Below are 19,027 nucleotides of genomic sequence, written 5' to 3'. Positions count from 1 at the left end.
ACCGCAGTACCGGTCTTGTGTTATTATAACGCCAACAAGCCAGTCACCATACAGAGCGACTTCAGTCAGACAGGCCTGGGCTGCTGCCTGCTACAGGAAGGGCAGCCTGTCACTTTTGCCTCCTGCGCCCTGACCCAGGCGGAACAAAACTATGCACCGATAGAAAAGGAGTACCTGAGCATCGTGTTCACCTGTCAACACTTCCACTAATACCTATATGGACGTGGTGATGTGACAGCAGAGACCGGCCACCGCCCGTTAGTGTCCTCAGCGCGCCTAAGCGCCTACAGAGCATGCTCCTGACACTTCAGAGCTACTGCCCTACGGTGGTGTACAAGCCAGGCCCTGAAATGTACATCAGTGACACACTTAGTAGAGCCACCACCCCGCCATGGAAAACAGACACACTGGACCGGCGAGAAATGGTCTGCAGCATGCAACAGGAGCAGTGTGACGCAGCGGCCATTCAGCAGGCAGACTACCTCAATGTCAGCAGCCAGCGCCTGGCACAGATCCAAGCACACACAGAGGAGGATGTGTGTCTCCAAACGCTCAAGGCAGTCGTACTGCAGGGATGGCCAGAACACAAAGAGGAGGGCCCCGTGCTCATCAGGGACTACTGGGCCATCAGAGATGAACTAAGGACACAGCATGGCGTGCTCTTCAAGAGCCAGCGCGTCATCATTCCGAAAGCTATGCGTCCGGAAATGCTGAGCAGGATCCACTACAATCATGTGGGTGCCGAAGCATGCTACAGACATGCCCGCGATACATTGTACTGGCCCAGCATGCAAAGAGAAGTCAAAGACTATGTACAGCAGTGCTCTGTGTGTAACGAGTACATGCACAAGCAACAGAAAGAGACCATGATGTCACACCCGCTCCCCACGCGTCCATGGCAGCTGGCAAGCATGGACTTGTACAGCTACGCAGCACAGAACTTTTTGCTTGTCGTAGACAACTTCTTCGACTTCTGGGAGATCGACCTGCTCCCCGACTTGTCGGCCGACACCACAATCCAACAAATCAAGGCACAGTTTGCACGTTATGGTGTCCCGGACAGGGCCATTTTGGATGTGGGGAGCCAGTTTGCGTGCAGCGAGTTCCGTACATTTGCGAGGGAGTGGGGCTTCGAACACGTCATGTCCTCACTGCGGCATCCAAAAGCTAATGGCAAAGCGGAGTCAGCAGTAAAAAATGTGAAAGGCCTGTGCAAAAAGGCTGACCGTGCCAAGGAGGACCCCTGGAAGGCCATTCTGCATTGGCGAAACACACCCACTGAGGGCATGCATTGCAGCACAGCACAGCGGCTCATGTCATGAAGGCTGAGAACCCTTCTTCCGGTGGCCGACCAGGTCCTTGCACCTCAGGTCATCACAGGGGTTCCCAACAAGCTAAGGGGGAAGCATCAGGCGGCGAAGTTAGTGTATGACAAATCTGCGAGGGATCTGCCGGAACTGAACATCGGCCAGCCCATCAGGATGAAGCCGCTCCCGGGAGACAGGACGGGCAGATGGAGGGGTTTGCCTGCAGCAGTTGGGACTCCAGTCTTATCTGGTCGACGTGGAGGGGACAACATATCGACGCAACAGAATTGATCTTCAACCAGCCGAGGCGACCCCTGCCCAACCGCCGGCTTGACCAGAATTGACCCCAGAGCAGCCTGTGAATGGAGTCGGCAACGGAGGCGGCTTTGGCAGTGCCGGAGAGTCTCCACTGTCTTCACCTGTCCCAAGGTCACCGCCGTCTTCTCCGCAGGCCAGAGACACACCACGCCGCGTGCTACAGGCCTTCTCCTGGAGTGGGAGGCTGATTAAGCCTCCTGACAGACTTGACCTCTAGGTCACACATGTACTGTGACACGCACACACACACATACACTCGAATGAAACATCCAAGGACTGAGTGCACTCTCAAACACACATGGACTGTGAATTCTGTTGAATTCAGGAAAAAAAAAGGAAGTGAGTGATGTAACAAACAAAAAAAGTGATGTCCTGATTTATTGTGATTTTGATGACAGGTGTGTTCTTATCCTGCTTCTATGTAGTGTCACGTTCTATGGCCATATATCTGATATTTGATGTTGAACCAAGTATTGCTATCTGAGGTTGAATCTGGTGTTACTAATATGTTGTTGGTCTACAGTTGATTTACAGGCAACATTGTTCCAGTGTGGATGGATACTTTACTAAAGGAAGGGAGATGTTACAGGGTGATTGTATTGACATATTGCGCCACCCTGTGGCAGCCACAGAGCCCTCACCTATAATATGCCTGTGTCACGTGTGGTTACTCCAGTTGTATTTCCTACCTGCAGTGTGACTACACAGGACTGAGACACAGCTGGACTTCCTTATCATACACCACACTTTATAACAATTGAGCACTCCAAATTGTCCCTAGGTTTGAGTGCCAGTGTGAATAGTTGTTCGTCTCTGTGTGCCCTGCGATTGGCTGCCAACCAGTTCAGGGTGTCCCCCGCCTACTGCCCGATGAATGCTGGGAAAGGTTCCAGCACGCCCGCGAGCCCCCGTGGGGACAAGTGGTACAGATGATGGATGGATGGATGGATGGATGGATGAATGGATGGATGGATGGATGGATGGATGGATGGATGGATGGATGGATGGATGGATGTTTTAAACACAGCAATGAGTTACGTGTTTTAACAGTTGGATACAACTGTAACAAGCAGCATAGTGGAACACTGGTTAGCATGTCCGCCTCACAGTTCAGAGGCGGCAGTCTCGATTCCACCTCCGGCCCTCCCTGTGTGGAGTTTGCATGTTCTCCCCATGCCTTTGTGGGTTTTTTCCGGGCACTCCGGTTTCCTCCCACATCCCAAAACATGCTTGGTATACCCATTGAGAAGTCCAAATTCTCCACAGGTGTAATAGTAAGTGCAGATGGTTGTTCGTCTTTGTGTGTCCTGCAATTGGCTGGCACCCAGTTCAGGGTGTACCCCGATGACTGCTGGGATAGGCTAGAGCACGCCCGTGGGGACAAGCAGTACAGAAAAAGGATGGGTGGATAACAGTAACAGTTTAGTATGCTTCCTAATACAGCATACAACTGGACGTTTGCATAACAATTAATATCAGTTTGTGCAATCTATTTGTCCAAGTGGAACATTTTACAGTCAAAAAACAACCATTTTGAATGAAATCAAAATACCCTAAACTTTCTGAAGGCAATATGATCGCGGGTGTTTTGTAGCGTATTAAATCTGATTTTGAGCGGAGGAGCCTTAACCCGATCACCAAATACTTCATCCCCATTTCCGCTCATGCAGTTTTGCTGTCTGAACCTTATTTTGAAGCTTATAAACGGAAGCTGCTTGCGTCATGCAGGCGGGAGAAACGCAGTTTGACAGTAGCACTGCAAGCGGATCCCGAGCACCACAGTCGTTCGAGTTTGGACAATCTAGTCAGTCCCTGTGAGCAACGTCCCCGAAACAGTATGGCGTCAGAAGAGCTTGCAAAGAAGCTACAGTCACGACTGGCCGCGTCGGAGGAGCCCGAGCAGAGGCCGGAGCCGGAGGAGACCATCGTCACGGACAAACAGCAGGAGACCGAGGCAGCTTGTGGCGACACTTCGTCCGAGCTGTCTGCTAAACTAAACCGACGGCTGGACATTAACGAGGGCAACGCTCCCCCCCGGGCTAGCCGCGTCTTCAACCCCTACACGGAATTCAAGGAGTTCTCCCGAAAGCAGATTAAGGAGATGGAGGTGATGTTTAAACGGTAAGAAGGAGATTGATTTAAGTACTGGCCTATAGTCCTATAGTCGACATTTGTCCACGAACACGCCGAAGTGTCGCCGTGTCGTGCGGATTGAAACGAATGAGCCGTGGAAGCTCGTGATGGGATTATGATGGAGATGCTGACGCGCAGCTTCCAGTTGAAAATACTTGGTTGTTTTGATCAAGTTGATGAATTCCTCATTTGCTAGAAGCAGGCCTATACACACGTGTAGCAAACGTGAAGCCTTCCCTTCCAGTATGTACTGTATGGTTTGGCCAATTGTGTCGCAGTTAACAGACTATTCCACTGATACCGTGTTTTTTCTTTTGTGGTACATTTTTGTTGGGGGGCAAAGTAAAAGTGCCAGCTGGAAAAAGACAAAAAAAAAATACATAACAACAAAAACAAGTTGACGCTTTTTTTTTTGCAGCAAGGCATTTGCTATATATTATATGGCATATAAATTGTTGGATTTTGTCCACAATTTAGGGAGCGCGCTATCTGCGCCTCACGGCAAAAGCCATTGCCGATCACCTGTTATCCAATTTACTCACTGCATGCTCGTTTGATTTCTTCAGATTTAGGAAAATGCTAAGACACTGAAGCAGAAATTAGACTTACACAGGTTGGTTGAGTTCAATCACAATTCTTGTTAAGAAAGCTCTGTTTTCAGGAAAGTACAATACAACGCTGGGCCCTTCGTGCGACCATGCTCAAGAGCAGAAAGTCTCCATTCAGAAAGGCAACGTTCAAGGTTCTTTGGTCATCTTATATTCAGTTGCACAGGCCAGTGTGGGCCAAGTTTGATGGGTGATGAGTCTTTTGGGTGGGGCAAGTTCGCAGTAGAGTTTGATTCCATGGGAGTGGGTGCTGGTTCGGTGAGAGCTGGTTCCGTGGGGTTGGGTGCTGATTATGGGCGATTCGATGTGTGGGGGCTGTTGTTTTCCTTTCCGTCTTTCAGCCTTGACCATCATCTTTGGCTTGGCTGTCTCCCTCTGGCACCTGCTGGTTTTATCTCTAAGTGACCTTCCTGTAAACATTCTCCTCCACTCTTGCACATACACTGTCGCACCTCATCCATTCATCATTCTATCAATTTTGTCATTTTGTACGGAATTATGTGAGCTTTTGGCTGTGACATCATCAATTTATTAATGTTCCCTGACTATGCAAAGTTTGTACCCACCAGTTACCATGTTTTTGTTTGTTCTTTTGATACTCCATGTACTTGCTTACGTCATCATATTCTTAGTTTAATCATGCTTTCAACCATATCTTTTCTTTGTTAGGTAAAATATTTCCCTTTGTCCAGAACGTTCAGTAGTAATCGAAAACTGGCGTCTAGCATTTGTCAAAACATAAGATACAATCAAGTACTGAACATTTTTAGACGACTTTGGCAATGTCCGTGATTTAGAAAATCATCAGGCATACATTAAAGAGTTTCTTAAGGGTCATTAAGCTATTCAGGCAATATATCAAAAAACATTTGTTATTTCAAAGTCCTCAGAAATATATATCAGATCATAAAGTTATAAAAACCTTTCTCATTACCACTTATCAAAAATGTCTATTGTAATTTCCGGACTACAAGCCGCGACTTTTTTCCAAAATTTTGGACCCTGCGGCTTAAAGTCAGGTGCGGCTTATATAAGATTTTTTTCGTGATTTTTGTGATGACTTGATCACTTTTACTCTTAACACTATTATATACAGTAAAAGCTACAAAACAAACTGACAAATAACTCGTTTTCAAATCAGACGAGTAAAAACTGGTCAAATATTAAAAAAAAAGATATTAAAAGTGAAGACAATTTGCAATTCTAGTAATGACACGAATTTGATGCACAATTTGTCTTCGCGGGCCACATAGAATGATGTGGCGGGCCGTATCTGACCCCCAGGCCTTGAGTTTGACACCTGTGCTCTAAACCCTTTCTCTTACTCTCCCATGTGACTCAGAGATTACACAAAGCAGTGGCGCTGTTTGGACCATCTGCATTGTATTAAAACCCAATCAATCAGCATTTAAATTTAATTCTTCTGACATTTTGAGTTTTGAGTTTTTCCTTGCCCTCTTGGGAGTTTAAGATCAGGGGATGTTTGAGAATATCTTTCGTTCTTCACATGTCCTGAGTGTTGTTGTTAGTCACCTAAATGTTGAACAGAGGCTGTGATTTACCGAAGTCAAATTCCTTGTTTGGCACGCTCAAACATGGCGAATCTTGAATCTTGAATTTTGCTCACCAAAAACAAGTTGTAATGAATGTGAACTTTTAATGCATTTTATTCAGGAGGTTACTTTGAACCTTAAACGGCGGCGCGGCGTACTTATGGATTTCTACGGCCTCTGGCCTCCAGGGGGCGCTCTAGCAGGAAGCAAGAGCGAGACAGGCGAAGAAGAGATAATGCGTCGAAGAAAACATGCTAGTTTGTGTTTACATTTCGCACATCACACAGAACGCAATCAAGACGGACATTACTGAAAGGAAGCCTTTACACACAAACCGTCATCATGGGGGACAAAAGAAATGCATATGATGCCGCTTTTAAGCCAAAGGCAGTCGATGTTGATGACATTATGTTGTCTACTCTGGAGCGTACTTATGGATTTTTACGGCCTCCGGTCTCCAGGGGGCGCTCTAGCAGGAAGCAAGAGCGAGAAGAAGATATAATGCGCCGAAGAAGGCGTTCTAGTTTGTGTTTTGATCGTCTCACACATCACGCACACACCCGCACTCACACAAAGAAGAGACAGAACGAGATCAAGACGGACGTTACTGAAAGAAAGCTTTTATACACAAACCATCATTATGGGGGACAAAAGAAATGCATATGATGCCGCTTTTAAGCTATACGTGTCGCTCGCTAGTTTAATGTGATTTAGCGCTTCGTGCATGAATAAGATTAGCATGAACAGACCCTCATCACACTCGAAGAAATGCATAAAAGCGACGACGAAAGAGAGACTGAGAAAGTGTGAGGCGAAGGATATCTAACGCTATTCCAATCGGACACTAAGGAGGAAGACTTCGATGGTTTCAGTGCACAGGAGGAAGATGAAGACGGCTCTTTTTTTATTTTTACTGGTATGTTTTTTTTAACCAGCCCTGTTAGTGCTGTGCTACTGTGTTGCTGCTGTGTTGCTGCTGTGTTACCGCCGCGTCTCAGTGGCTGTGCTGTGTTACTTCCGTGTTGCTGCGGTATTACTGCCGCGTCACAGGCAGTGTTTGGAAAGAAATGTTAAGGTATGTTATTAAAGCTTTAAAAAAACTTTGTGTCCAGTCTTTCTTTGCTAATAACTCGCGTGCACACTTACGCGTTGCTGCGGTACTACTGCTGCATCACAGGCAATGTTTAGAAAGACATGTTCAAGTATGTTATTAAAACGTTAAAAAGGCTTTCTATGTACTGTCTTTCTTTGTAAAAAACTCATGTGCACGTGCGGTTTATAATCCGGTGCGTTTTATGTAAGAAAAAAACTGAAATATCCCTGAATTTTAGCTGGTGCGGTTTATAATCCGGTGCGGTTTATAGTCCGGCAATTACGGTAGTTATGTCTTCTTTATGGATTTGGTGTGTAGGTATAATTATATGCTTAAAATGTTTCTTTTATTGATTTAATATGTGAATATACTTGTCTGCTTATGTACTTTATTCCAAGAGGTTTGAGCATATCTGTTTTTGTAGCGAGGCAGGACTTTTTGTATTTTGACCCCATTCCTTCAAAGTCTACAGCAGTTGCTCTTAACCTGGATTCGATCAAACCCTAGGGGTTCGGTGAGTCAGTCTCAGGGGTTCGGCAGAGCCTCTTCTGAAGAGGACCGAACACACCTGATTTATCGTGTAAATTCGTGATGACGCATATCTGAATTGGTCTCGCAAAGGCAACAGCAGAAGTCATGCTGATTTGCAGGTATGTAATTTGTTTTGAGTTCATACATTGTGTTGGTTTTGTTCTTTGAACAAGGGGATGTACATGCATAGTTCATTTTGTGCACCAGTAAAAACATTGATGTCTTGAATTTGAAACAGATTATTTTATTTTTCACCAAAGAGGGGCTCGGTGAATGCGCATACGAAACTGGTGGGGTTAGGTACCTCCAACAAGGTTAAGAACCACTGATCTACAGTGTACTCATCTAAACAATGTACATATATTGTTGTTTTTTTCCAGGCTTTTAGCATCCTCTTTTGGTGAAAAGTTGACACTGCACTGAAGGCAGTGAGTTTTTCTCAACTGACTTGCCATGATTTCTCACGTGATCATGTCGCAGTTTTTTTGCAGTCTCAGAAAGGTTACCCCTAGCATCTTAAAAACGTGTTTTCTGCATCCACAAGACTGTTTCAGAAAATGTGAATATTGTGATAAAGTTCTTTATTTTCTATAATATAATTAAAAAAACAAAAATGTCATACATTCTGGATTCATTACAAATCAACTGAAATATTGCAAGCCTTTTATTATTTTAGTATTGCTGATTATGGCTTACAGCTTAAGAAAACTCAAAAATCCTATCTCAAAAAATCAGAATATTTTCTCAAACCAAGTAAAAAAAAGATTTATAACAGCAAAACAAAATCAAACATTTGAAAATGTCCATTATTGCACTCAGTACTTGGTTGGGAATCCTTTTGCACGGATTACTGTATCAATGCGGCGTGGCATGAAGGCAATCAGCCTGTGGCATTGCTGAGGTGTTATGGATGCCCAGGATGCTTTAATAGCGACCTTTAGCTTACTTGCATTGTTGGGTCTGGTGTCTTTCAGCTTCTTCTTCACAATACCCCACAAATTCTCTATGGGGTTCAGGTCAGGGGAATTGGCAGGCCAATCGATGACAGTAATGCCATGGTCAGTAAACCAGTTACTGGTGGTTCTGACACTGTGGGCAGGTGTCAGATCATGCTGGAAAATGAAATCATCTCCATAGAGCTTTTCAGCAGACGGCATGTAGTGCTCTAAAATCTTTTGGTACACAGCTGCATTTACTCTGGACTAGAAACACAGTGGACCAACGCCAGCAGCTGACATGGCTCCCCAAACCATCGTTGACTGTGGGAACTTCACACTGGATTTCAAGCAACTTGGATTTTGCGCCTCTCCAGTCTTTCTCCAGATTCTGGCGCCTTGACTTCCAAATGAGATATAAAACTTGCTTTTGTCTGAAAAGAGGACTTTGGACCACTCTGCAACTGTCCAGTGCTTCTTTTCCATAGCCCAAGTCAGACGCTTCTTCTGTTGTGTTGAGTTCAGAAGTGGCTTGACCATGGGAATACGGCTATTGTAGCCCATTTCCCGGACACGTCTGTGAACAGTGGCTTTTGATACCTGGACTCCAGCTTCAGTCCACTGTCTTTGAATCGATATGTCGATATATAATCGATATGAGTCTTTTCAGTCTGGTTTTAGAGCTAATAATTCCACCGAGACAGCGCTTGCTAAAGTGACTAATGATCTCCTCATAGCTATGGATTCTAACACTTCATCGGTATTACTAGCTCAGTGGCCTAGTGGTAGAGAGCAATGCGTCCTCTGAGCTCTATAATGTTCCGTGTGGTGTCCCATAGAATGGACCAATTCTATTTAATATTTATATGATTCCGCTTGGGGACATAATACGTAAATATAATATTAGTTATATTAGTATTATATTTACACTTATTTAAGGAAACCACTATAGCTATAGATATCACTCAGAGCGATACTGTAAAGTCAAAGTCAGCTTTATTGTCAATTTCTCCACATGCCAAAGACACACAAAGAAACCGAAATTTCGTTCCCCCCTATCCCACGGTGACAAGACATGGCTCACAACAGACAAACAGTAAACAAGTATAACAAAAGCGTGCTGAATAAATAATGAATAAATAACACAACAATAAATAAATAAATAATTAATTAAGAGGAGCGCAAAAACGCGTACAGCAGACATTCCCGAAAATAGCGCAACAGTGCCGCACGCTGTTGTTGTAACTAATCTCGGGGGAATATTTGACCAAATGCTCTCCTTTCAAAAGCACATTAAGAATACAACCAGAATTGCGTCTTTTCGCCTTCGTAATATTGCTAAGATTCGTCCGATCCTCTCGACCGGTGATGCGGAAACTATTATACATGCGTTTATTACGTCACGCCTGGACTACTGTCACGCATTATCCTCTTGTCTGCTGCTGCAAGGCTGCTCTCACGGACAAGAAAATTTGATCACATTACCCCAATATTAGCCAACTTCCATTGGCTCCCGGTCCATTTAAGATGTGACTTCAAGGTTCTTCTATTAACCTATAAATCATTGCATGGTTTAGCGCCTTCATATCTCGTCAACCTAGTTGTTCCTTACGTTCCATCTCGTAACCTCCGTTCGCAAAACGCTAGTCTTTTAATGACCCGAGGGCCAAAAAAATGTCTGCAGGGTCTAGAGCATGGGTGGGCAATTAATTTTTACAAGGGGCCACATGAAAAACCTGAGTTATGTCAGAGGGCCACACCAACGATAATTTAAACCTGCTCAACTTTATTCCATTGTAAAATGCACTAATTTATTTATTTTAAATAGCTGGTACTGGTAATTAGAAGACTACAATTATTCTGTTTATATTACGCTGTAAAATTGTGGTGTATAGGTCAAATCAGTACAATTTATTCTTAACTTCTTTAACTTTTCCTCAAACTGTGAATTACAACACATTTATAGAAACATCAATGTGTCCTCAACCCGCCTTGTTACGGTACGTCGGGAGAGTGACACATTCTCAAATGCGCTCTTTTTCTCCGCGCATATCAGTGCAACAGAGTCCAATAAGCACTCCTTAATAAACTCTCTGTCAGTAAACGGCTTACTTTTTCTGGCAATTTTGCGGGAAATGACAAAACTTGTCCTGACCGCTGCATCTCTGTGGGTGTGAAGTTTGATAAAAAGTCCTTGTTGGGCTTGCAGTTTTGCTAGCAATGAATCAGCCTCTGTTGCGCGCTCTTTATTAGACAGATTTCTGTATTTTTCCTCATGCTTGGTCGTGTAGTGGCGACTCAAATTATATTCTTTAAACACAGCGACCTGTGTGCCACAAACCAGGCACACGGCTTTACCTTTCAGTTCTGTAAAGAAATACTTGGCAGTCCATGTCTTGTTGAAAACACGGCACTCGTCAACTTTTCTTTTCTTCGCGTCAGCACACATTTCTCAGGCAGCATTACTTCGCGCTGTTCACCTACACGCACAGCTCACATGCACGCACGCTACACGGAAGTGCAACGCCTTTCAAAATAAAAGCAGCACAGTTGTATTGCATGTACGACACTGTTTTTTTTTTTATTTATTAAGTTGTAATCAAATGTAATTTATGATTGCGGTTCGGACAGAGACGCACAAAGGGCCGGATATGGCCCGCGGGCCGTATTTTGCCCGGGTCTCGTCAAGAGCATTTTCTATTCGGGCTCCAGAGCTTTGGAATGCCCTACCAATGGATATTAGGACTGCTACCTCAGTAGAAAAATTTAAGACACGTTTAAAGACACATTTCTATGATATGGCCTATAATTAACCTGTAGTGGCCGATTTGGCTGGAGTTTGTGTTATCACAACCCCCCCCCCCCCACCCCTCCTGGGGAGGTCAAAGTCAAAGTCAGCTTTATTGTCAATTTCTCCACATGCCAAAGACACAAAGAAACCGAAATTTCGTTCCCCCCTATCCCACGGTGACAAGACATGGCTCACAACAGACAAACAGTAAACAAGTATAACAAAAGCGTGCTGAATAAATACTGAATAAATAACACAACAATAAATAAATAAATAATTAATTAAGAGGAGCGTAAAAACGCGTACAGCAGACATTCCCGAAAATAGGTGGTTAGGTGACAGCGGCTCTCTGGATTCTCGTGGACCAATCAAGGGAACTGCAGCAGATTACCCTCCTCGAAGACACTGCCAAGACAATCGAGGGCACCTCCGGCAGCTCTTCATTATGTGCCCTCTCTGCATCCATTGCAGCCTGGTGATCTTGAAAGGGGGATCCTCCCATCTGTGGTCCCTTCCCAAGGTTTCTCATTTTTCCCCTGGTAGGGTTTTTTTGAGTTTTTCCTTATCCTTTTGGGAGCTTAAGATCAGGGGATGCTTTGAGAATAATTGTCAATTTGTTTGTCTATGTGAAGCCCTTTGAGACTGCTTGTTATTTAGGGCTATATAAATAAACTTGACGTGACTTGAAGCTCCCCCAAATTCTGAAAGCGACTCTTCTTCACAATGCTGTTAAGGCTGCGGTCATCTCTCTTGGTTGTGCACCGTTTCCTGCCACATTTCCCCCTTCCAACAGACTTTTTGTGGATGTGCTTTGAAACTGCCCTCTGTGAACAGCTTGCACTTTGAGAATTTTCTTTTTGTGTCTTACCCTCCTGATGGAGGGTGTCAATGATGGTCCTCTGGACAGCAGTCAGATCAGCAGTCTTCCCCATACTTGTGATTTAGTTTACTGAACCAAGCTGAGTGTTTTTCAAGGCTCAGGAAACCCTTGCAGGTTTTTGTGAGTTAATTAGACCATTCAAGTGATTAGTTGAATGGTCTACTAGTATACTTTTTCACGATATTCTAATATTTTGAGATAGGATATGTGAGTTTTCTAAAACTGTATGCCATAATCAGCAATATTAAAATAATAAAAGGCTTGCAATATTTCAGTTGATTTGTAATGAATCCAGAATGTATGACATTTTTTTTTAATTGCATTACAGAAAATAAAGAACTTTATCACAATATTCAAATTTTCTGAGACAGTCCTGTATTTTTAGAAATGACCTCATTTTTAATTTGATGATTTTCATCCAGTATTTTGTTTCTCATGCGTCGCGGGATGACTCAAATTTGACAGCCCGAAAAGTGTTGTAAGCTGGGCACAACACTTAATACGACCTATACTACATAATTCTGAAATAGTGAAGGACATGCAAACAAATTTAATAAAAATTGAACATGGCGGAAAAATTAGCCACTACGGTAAATATTGAGTAGAGTCTACTCAATATTTACCGTAGTGTCTAATCTAAGAGGGTCTATGAATATTTGAGCTCTATTGACATGGACTGACTACTAGAAATGGTCGTATTTTGCTTCCTTTTTCTAAACAATCGACAGCCCCTAGGTTTCAAACACTGTTGGTGTTTATATCAATATTATTCACACAAGTACATCCACACTTTTAACATTTTTCAGATTAATAAATTACCGTAATTTTCGGACTAAAAGTCGCTCCGGAATATAGGTCGCATTAGCCATAAAATGCACAATAATGTGAAAAAAAACATATAAGTCGCTCCGGAGTACAATTCATTAAATACATTGACCGTCCTTTATGGAAACGATGCCGCGTATGCGCCGCGCCTCTGACGTCTAAATAGTCTAAAGATTCCACAGACCCATATAACGACATATAAAGTATATCTCAAATAACTATCATATAAACAACAATATTATGAAACCATCTGTCACTCCAAATCATTAAATCCATCGATCAAATTCCTCGTCCTTTGTCAACAAGGCCGTGCGTGCGCCCTGACGTCAGCGTCGTCGTTATTCCATTGATGTCGTATATAACTATATTATAGCGTTAACAAAGTACAAGGAAAGACGTGGGTTTGGTAAACGTCTCTCTATTTAACAAAACAAGAGTTCAGCGATCCAACAAGTACTGAACTGTAACGATAAAAACATATACAAGTTGCTATACAAAATAAAATATATCAAATAACTATAACATAAATAGTTCACCACCACACGGCCCCAAGCACCGGCGTCGACTTCCAGGTGTGTGGCGGCGTGGACTTCCATCCCCGGAGGTGGCACTTCCAGCCACGGAGGTGGAAGAGAGATCCATAGAATAGGACCGGGCGTGCGTAAAAGCCATGTCTGAGCCCCATCCACCGTCCCTACACAGCCACCCGGCCGAGCGCTGGCCCACGACGTCCATCCGCGGAGGTGAAAAAGAGCTCCGTAAAGTAGGACCGGACGTGCGTAAAAGCCATGTCCGAGCCCCATCCACCGTCCCTGGATAGCCACCCGGCCGAGCACCGGCCCCCGACTTCAATCCACGGAGGTGAAAGAAAGCTCCGTAGAGTAGGACCGGGCGTGCGTAAAAGCCATAATAGTTTTTCAAACCTTCTGTGTCACTCCAAATCATTAAATCCTTCAAACTCTTCGTCCTCCGTGTCACTTACAAACAAAGCCGCTAATGATGCCGGTAGTACGTGGGGCCCTTCGTCGTCCCGTAATCGAATCTTTGTCCTTTATGTAAACAACCGCCGTGCCGCGCCACTGACGTCACTTGAAATTCAAATTACAGTAATCCCTTGCTACATCGCGGTTCGTTTCTCGCAGTATAACTTTTTTTCTTCTTTTTTTTTTCAATTTTGAAAATTTGTGAAAAAATTCACATATGTCACTCCCCCCCATCCAAACTATGAAAAAAAACGCGATTTATAGTCCGAAAATTACGGTATTAATAAATACATAGATTATTTAATTCATTTGACCTAGAGAATGTTAATGCTGGTATCTATGAGTCGTTCTTTAACCCAGATACTAATTACAGTCCCCTAAAATCTGTTGAATTGTCATGCGAATATTTTTCTGAAGATATGTTTAACAAACTGTGCAATACTCCTCCTGGCCACTGCCAAACAAATGTATTCTCCACTGTCCACTTCAAGGTACGGAGTATCTCTAAAAATCATGATGGTCAATAATAGTTTTTCAATAATAGCTCTTACTGAAACCTGGATGGTTGATACATCTAGCTACCCTCTGCTCTGCCTTCAACACCATTGTGCCGCAGCGACTCCGCAAACTCGACAAGCTGGGCCTCAGTACCTCCCTCTGCAACTGGATACTGGACTTCCTCTGTCAGAGGCCTCAGGTGGTGCGTGTTGGTGACAAACTCTCCGCCAGCATCACGCTGAGCACGGGGGCCCCCCAGGGCTGCGTGCTCAGTCCATTGCTCTTCACCCTGCTGACGCATGACTGCACTGCGACCTACAGCGACAACCGCATAGTGAAGTTTGCTGACGACACAACTCTGGTGGGTCTCATCACGAAGGGCGACGAGACTCGGTACAGGTCGGAAGTTGACCTTCTGACCACGTGGTGCAGGGACAACAACCTCCTGCTGAACGTCAATAAGACCAAGGAAATCATTGTTGACTTCCGGAAGGGTCGCACGACACACCTGCCGCTGATCGTCGACGGTGCTGTGGTGGAGAGGGTGAGCTGCACCAAGTTCCTGGGGGTGCACATCAGTGAGGACCTCTCCTGGTCCGCAAACACCTCGTCACTGGCAAAGAAAGCTCAGCGCCGCCTGTACTTCCTGCGGAAGCTCAGGCGTGCATGTGCTCCTCAGGCAGTCCTGTCTACATTCTACCGTGGCACCATTGAGAGCGTCCTCACCAGTTGCATCGCTGTCTGGGGTGGTAACTGCACTGAACAGAACTTGAAGGCCCTGCAGCGCATAGTGAATACGGCTGGTAAGATTATTGGTGCTTCGCTCCCCTCCCTGAAGGATATTTACACCTCCCATCTCGCCCGCAAGGCAACCTCGATTGCCAGAGATGTGAGTCACCCGGCTCACTCTTTGTTTGACCTTCTGCCCTCTGGGAAGAGGTACAGGAGCCTGCGCTCCCGCACCACCAGACTCGCCAACAGCTTCTTTCTCCAGGCTGTTAGGGCCCTGAACTCGCTACCCCCTTCTGCGTAGCGTGCGGCACTGTTGCGCTATTTTCGGGAATGTCTGCTGTACGCGCACTTGCTCCTTTTTTTTTTTTTTGCTCCTCCTATTTATTTATTTATTTACTTATTTATTGTTGTTATTTATTCATTATTTATTCAGCACGCTTTTGTTATACTTGTTTGTCTGTTGTGAGCCATGTCTTGTCACCGTGGGATAGGGGGTGTTGGATTTTGTCCACAATTTAGGGAGCGCGTTATCTGCGCCTCACGGCAAAAGCCTTTGCCAATCACCTGTTATTCAATTTACTCACTGCGTGCTCGTTTGATTTCTTCAGATTTAGGAAAATGCAAAGTCACTGAAGCAGAAATTAGACTTAGACAGCTTGGTTGAGTTCAATCACAATTCTTGTTCAAAAAGCTCTGTTTTCAGGAAAGTGCAATACAGCGCTGGGCCCTTCAAGAGCGGAAAGTCTCCATTCAGAAAAGGGCAAAGTCCAAGGTTGTTAGATCAGTTTTATATTCAGTAGCACATTGTGGGCCGGGATTGATGGGCGATGAGTCTTCGGGGTGAGGCAAGTTCGAAGGAGAGTCTGCTTCCATGCGAGTGGTGCTGGTTATGGGCGATTCGGTGTGTTGGTGGGGGCTGTTGGTGTGTGTGTGTGGAGGGGGTTGTTGTCTTCCATCCCGTATCTCGGCCTTGGCGATCATCTTTGGCCGAGTTCTCGGGTGGCTCCTTCTGGCACCAGCTGGTTTTATCTCCACGTGACCTTCCTGTGAACATTCTCCTCCAATCTCGGACATACACTGTCGTACCGCATTCAACCGTATCTTTTTCTTTGTGAGGCCAAGATATTTCCCTCTGTGCAGAACGTTCAGTAGTAATCAAAAACTGGCGTCTAGCATTAGTCAAAACATAAGATACAATCAAGTACTGAACGGTCAAGACGACTGTGGCCGTGTCCATGATTCAGAGAAAAAACATCAGGCATGCATTCCACAGTTCCTTAAGGGTCATTAAGGTATTTAGGCAATATATCAAAAGTCATTTGTTATTTCAAAGTCCTCAGAAATATATATATCAGATCATAAAGTTATAAAAACCTTTCTCATCACCACTTATCAAAAATGTCTAGTTATGTCTTCTTTATTGATTTGGTGTGTAGGTATAATTATATGCTTCAAATGTTTCTTTTATTTATTTAATATGTGAATATAAAGCTGACTTTGACTTTGACTTTGACTACTTGTCTGCTTATGTACTTTATTCAATGAGGTTTGAGCATATCTGTTTTTGTAGCGAGGCAGGACTTTTTGTATTTCGACCTCATTCCTTCAGGGGGAATGAAATTTCGGTTTCTTTGTGTGTCTTTGGCATGTGGAGAAATTGACAATAAAGCTGACTTTGACTTGACTTTGACTTTGACTCTCTTTCACTACACTCCTATACACTCCTGTAGACCAAACAAGCAAGGTGGAGGAGTCTCACTGTATGTGATTGATAACTTCAATTTCTCTCCCAGAAAGGATCTAAGTGTTAACTTTGATATGACTGTAGCAGAATCTGTTTATAGAACTCTCATCTTGCTCACTCATAAACAACAAAAATGTGATAATTGGATGTATATATAGACCACCAGACTCTGATAAAATCACCTTCAATGAAGCCCTCAACTCTACTCTAGAAATCACAAACAAAGAAAACAAATTTTGTGTCCTTCTTGGTGACTATAATATTAATTTGCTTGAAACTAAGCAGTCACATACAGCAGACTTCCTTAATACATTATATTCCAGTAACTTTTTCCCTCTTATCAACAAACCCTGCACGATCACAAGCTCAACGACCACTCTCATTGACAACATTTTATTTAATTCTCTAGACTACAAAATAACATCTGGCCTGTTGTTTTGTGATGTATATCTGATCATCTTCCTGTCTTCCATTTCATCCACAATGATAGTGGTCCAAAAATCAAAGGTCATACTGGTGATCAAATGAAATTCCGCAAATTTATTGAGAAAAACATTGTATCTTTTATATCTATCATTAGCTCTGTGTCATGGGATGAGGTTATCCTGTTGCAAGATGTCAACAAAGCCTATCACTCTTTTCTAACAATACTCATAAACGCATTAGCGTCCTCATTTCCTTTGATTTATAGTCGTAAAAATAACTCTAAGGGGAAACCATAGATAACGGATGAACTAAAAAAATCTTCACGTAAAAAAAATAAACTATATAGAAAATCCATTGCAAATCCCACGCCTATAAATATAGAAACATACAAGAAATATACCGTAATTGCCGGACTATAAGCCGCGACTTTTTTCCAAAATTTTGGACCCTGCGGCTTATAGTCAGGTGCGGCTTATATAAGATTTTTTTCGTGATTTTTGTGATGACTTGATCACTTTTACTCTTAACACTATTATATACAGTAAAAGCTACAAAACAAACTGACAAATAACTCGTTTTCAAATCAGACGAGTAAAAACTGGTCAAATATTTCTAAAAAAAGCTATTATTAAAAGTGAAGACAATTTGCAATTCTAGTAATGACACACGAATTTGATGCACAATTTGTCTTTGCGGGCCACATAGAATGATGTGGTGGGCCGTATCTGGCCCCCGGGCCTTGAGTTTGACACCTGTGCTCTAAACCCTTTCTCTTACTCTGCCATATCACTCAGAGATTACACAAAGCAGTGGCGCTGTTTGGACAATCTGCATTGTAATTGTACTAAGTTCATCTTGTTTTTCCTTTTTTTAATCACTTCACTGGTTTCTTTTAAATCAAACAAGTTGTTTGATAACTTGTTTGATATAAAAGAAACCAGTGAAGTAATCTGCATTGTATTAAAACCCAATCAATCAGCATTTAAATTCAATTCTTCTGACATTTTGCTCACCAAAAACAGGTTGTAATGAATGTGAACTTTTAATGCATTTTATTCAGAAGGTTACTTTGAACCTTAAACGGCGGCGCGGCGTACTTATGGATTTTTACGGCCTCCGGCCTCCAGGAGGCGCTCTAGCAAGAAGCAAGAGCGAGACAGGCGAAGAAGAGATAATGCGCCGAAGAAGAAGTGCTAGTTTTTGTTTACATTTCGCGCATCACGCGATCAAGACGGACATTACTGAAAGGAAGCCTTTATACACAAACCGTCATCATGGGGGACAAAATAAATGCATATGATGCAGCTTTTAAGCCAAAGGCAGTCGATGTTGATGACATTATCTTGTGTCTACTCTGGAGCGTACTTATGGATTTTTACGGCCTCCGCTCTCCAGGGAGCGCTCTAGCAGGAAGCAAGAGCGAGACAGACGAAGAAGAGATAATGCGCCGAAGAAGACGTGATCGTCTCGCGCATCACGCACACACCCACATTAACACAAAGACAGGAAGCTTTTATACATAAACCGTCATTATGGGGGATAAAATAAATGAATATGATGCCGCTTTTAAGCTATACGTGTCGCTCGCTAGTTTAATATAATGTAGCACTTCGTGCATGAATAAGATTAGCATGAACAGACCCTCTTCACACTCGAAGAAATGCATAAAA

General features: G+C 43.5%; 1 protein-coding gene across 3 annotated transcripts in view; it reads left to right on the top strand.

Annotated features, from left to right (window-relative positions):
• Positions 1 to 3,337: 3,337 nt before the first annotated feature.
• The window catches only part of efhd1 (EF-hand domain family, member D1), a 56,504-nt gene continuing 40,814 nt past the window's right edge, over positions 3,338 to 19,027 (top strand). The window contains exons 1-2 of one of the 3 annotated variants that reach the window (XM_088381973.1): positions 3,338 to 3,746; positions 4,420 to 4,500. In XM_088381973.1, the coding sequence (XP_088238099.1) occupies positions 3,463 to 3,746; positions 4,420 to 4,500 (365 nt within the window). In that variant the 5' untranslated portion in view covers positions 3,338 to 3,462. The remainder of the gene's footprint in view (positions 3,747 to 4,419; positions 4,501 to 19,027) is intronic. The other 2 variants (XM_088381974.1, XM_088381972.1) reach the window with 2 other exon arrangements.

Source organism: Syngnathus floridae, chromosome 7 (genome assembly GCF_059516105.1).
Source record: "Syngnathus floridae isolate MCC-2025c chromosome 7, RoL_Sflo_1.0, whole genome shotgun sequence".
Lineage (NCBI taxonomy): Eukaryota > Metazoa > Chordata > Actinopteri > Syngnathiformes > Syngnathidae > Syngnathus > Syngnathus floridae.
The sequence above is the reverse complement of the archived record's forward strand: the minus strand, read 5'-3'. Positions and strand labels throughout refer to the sequence as shown.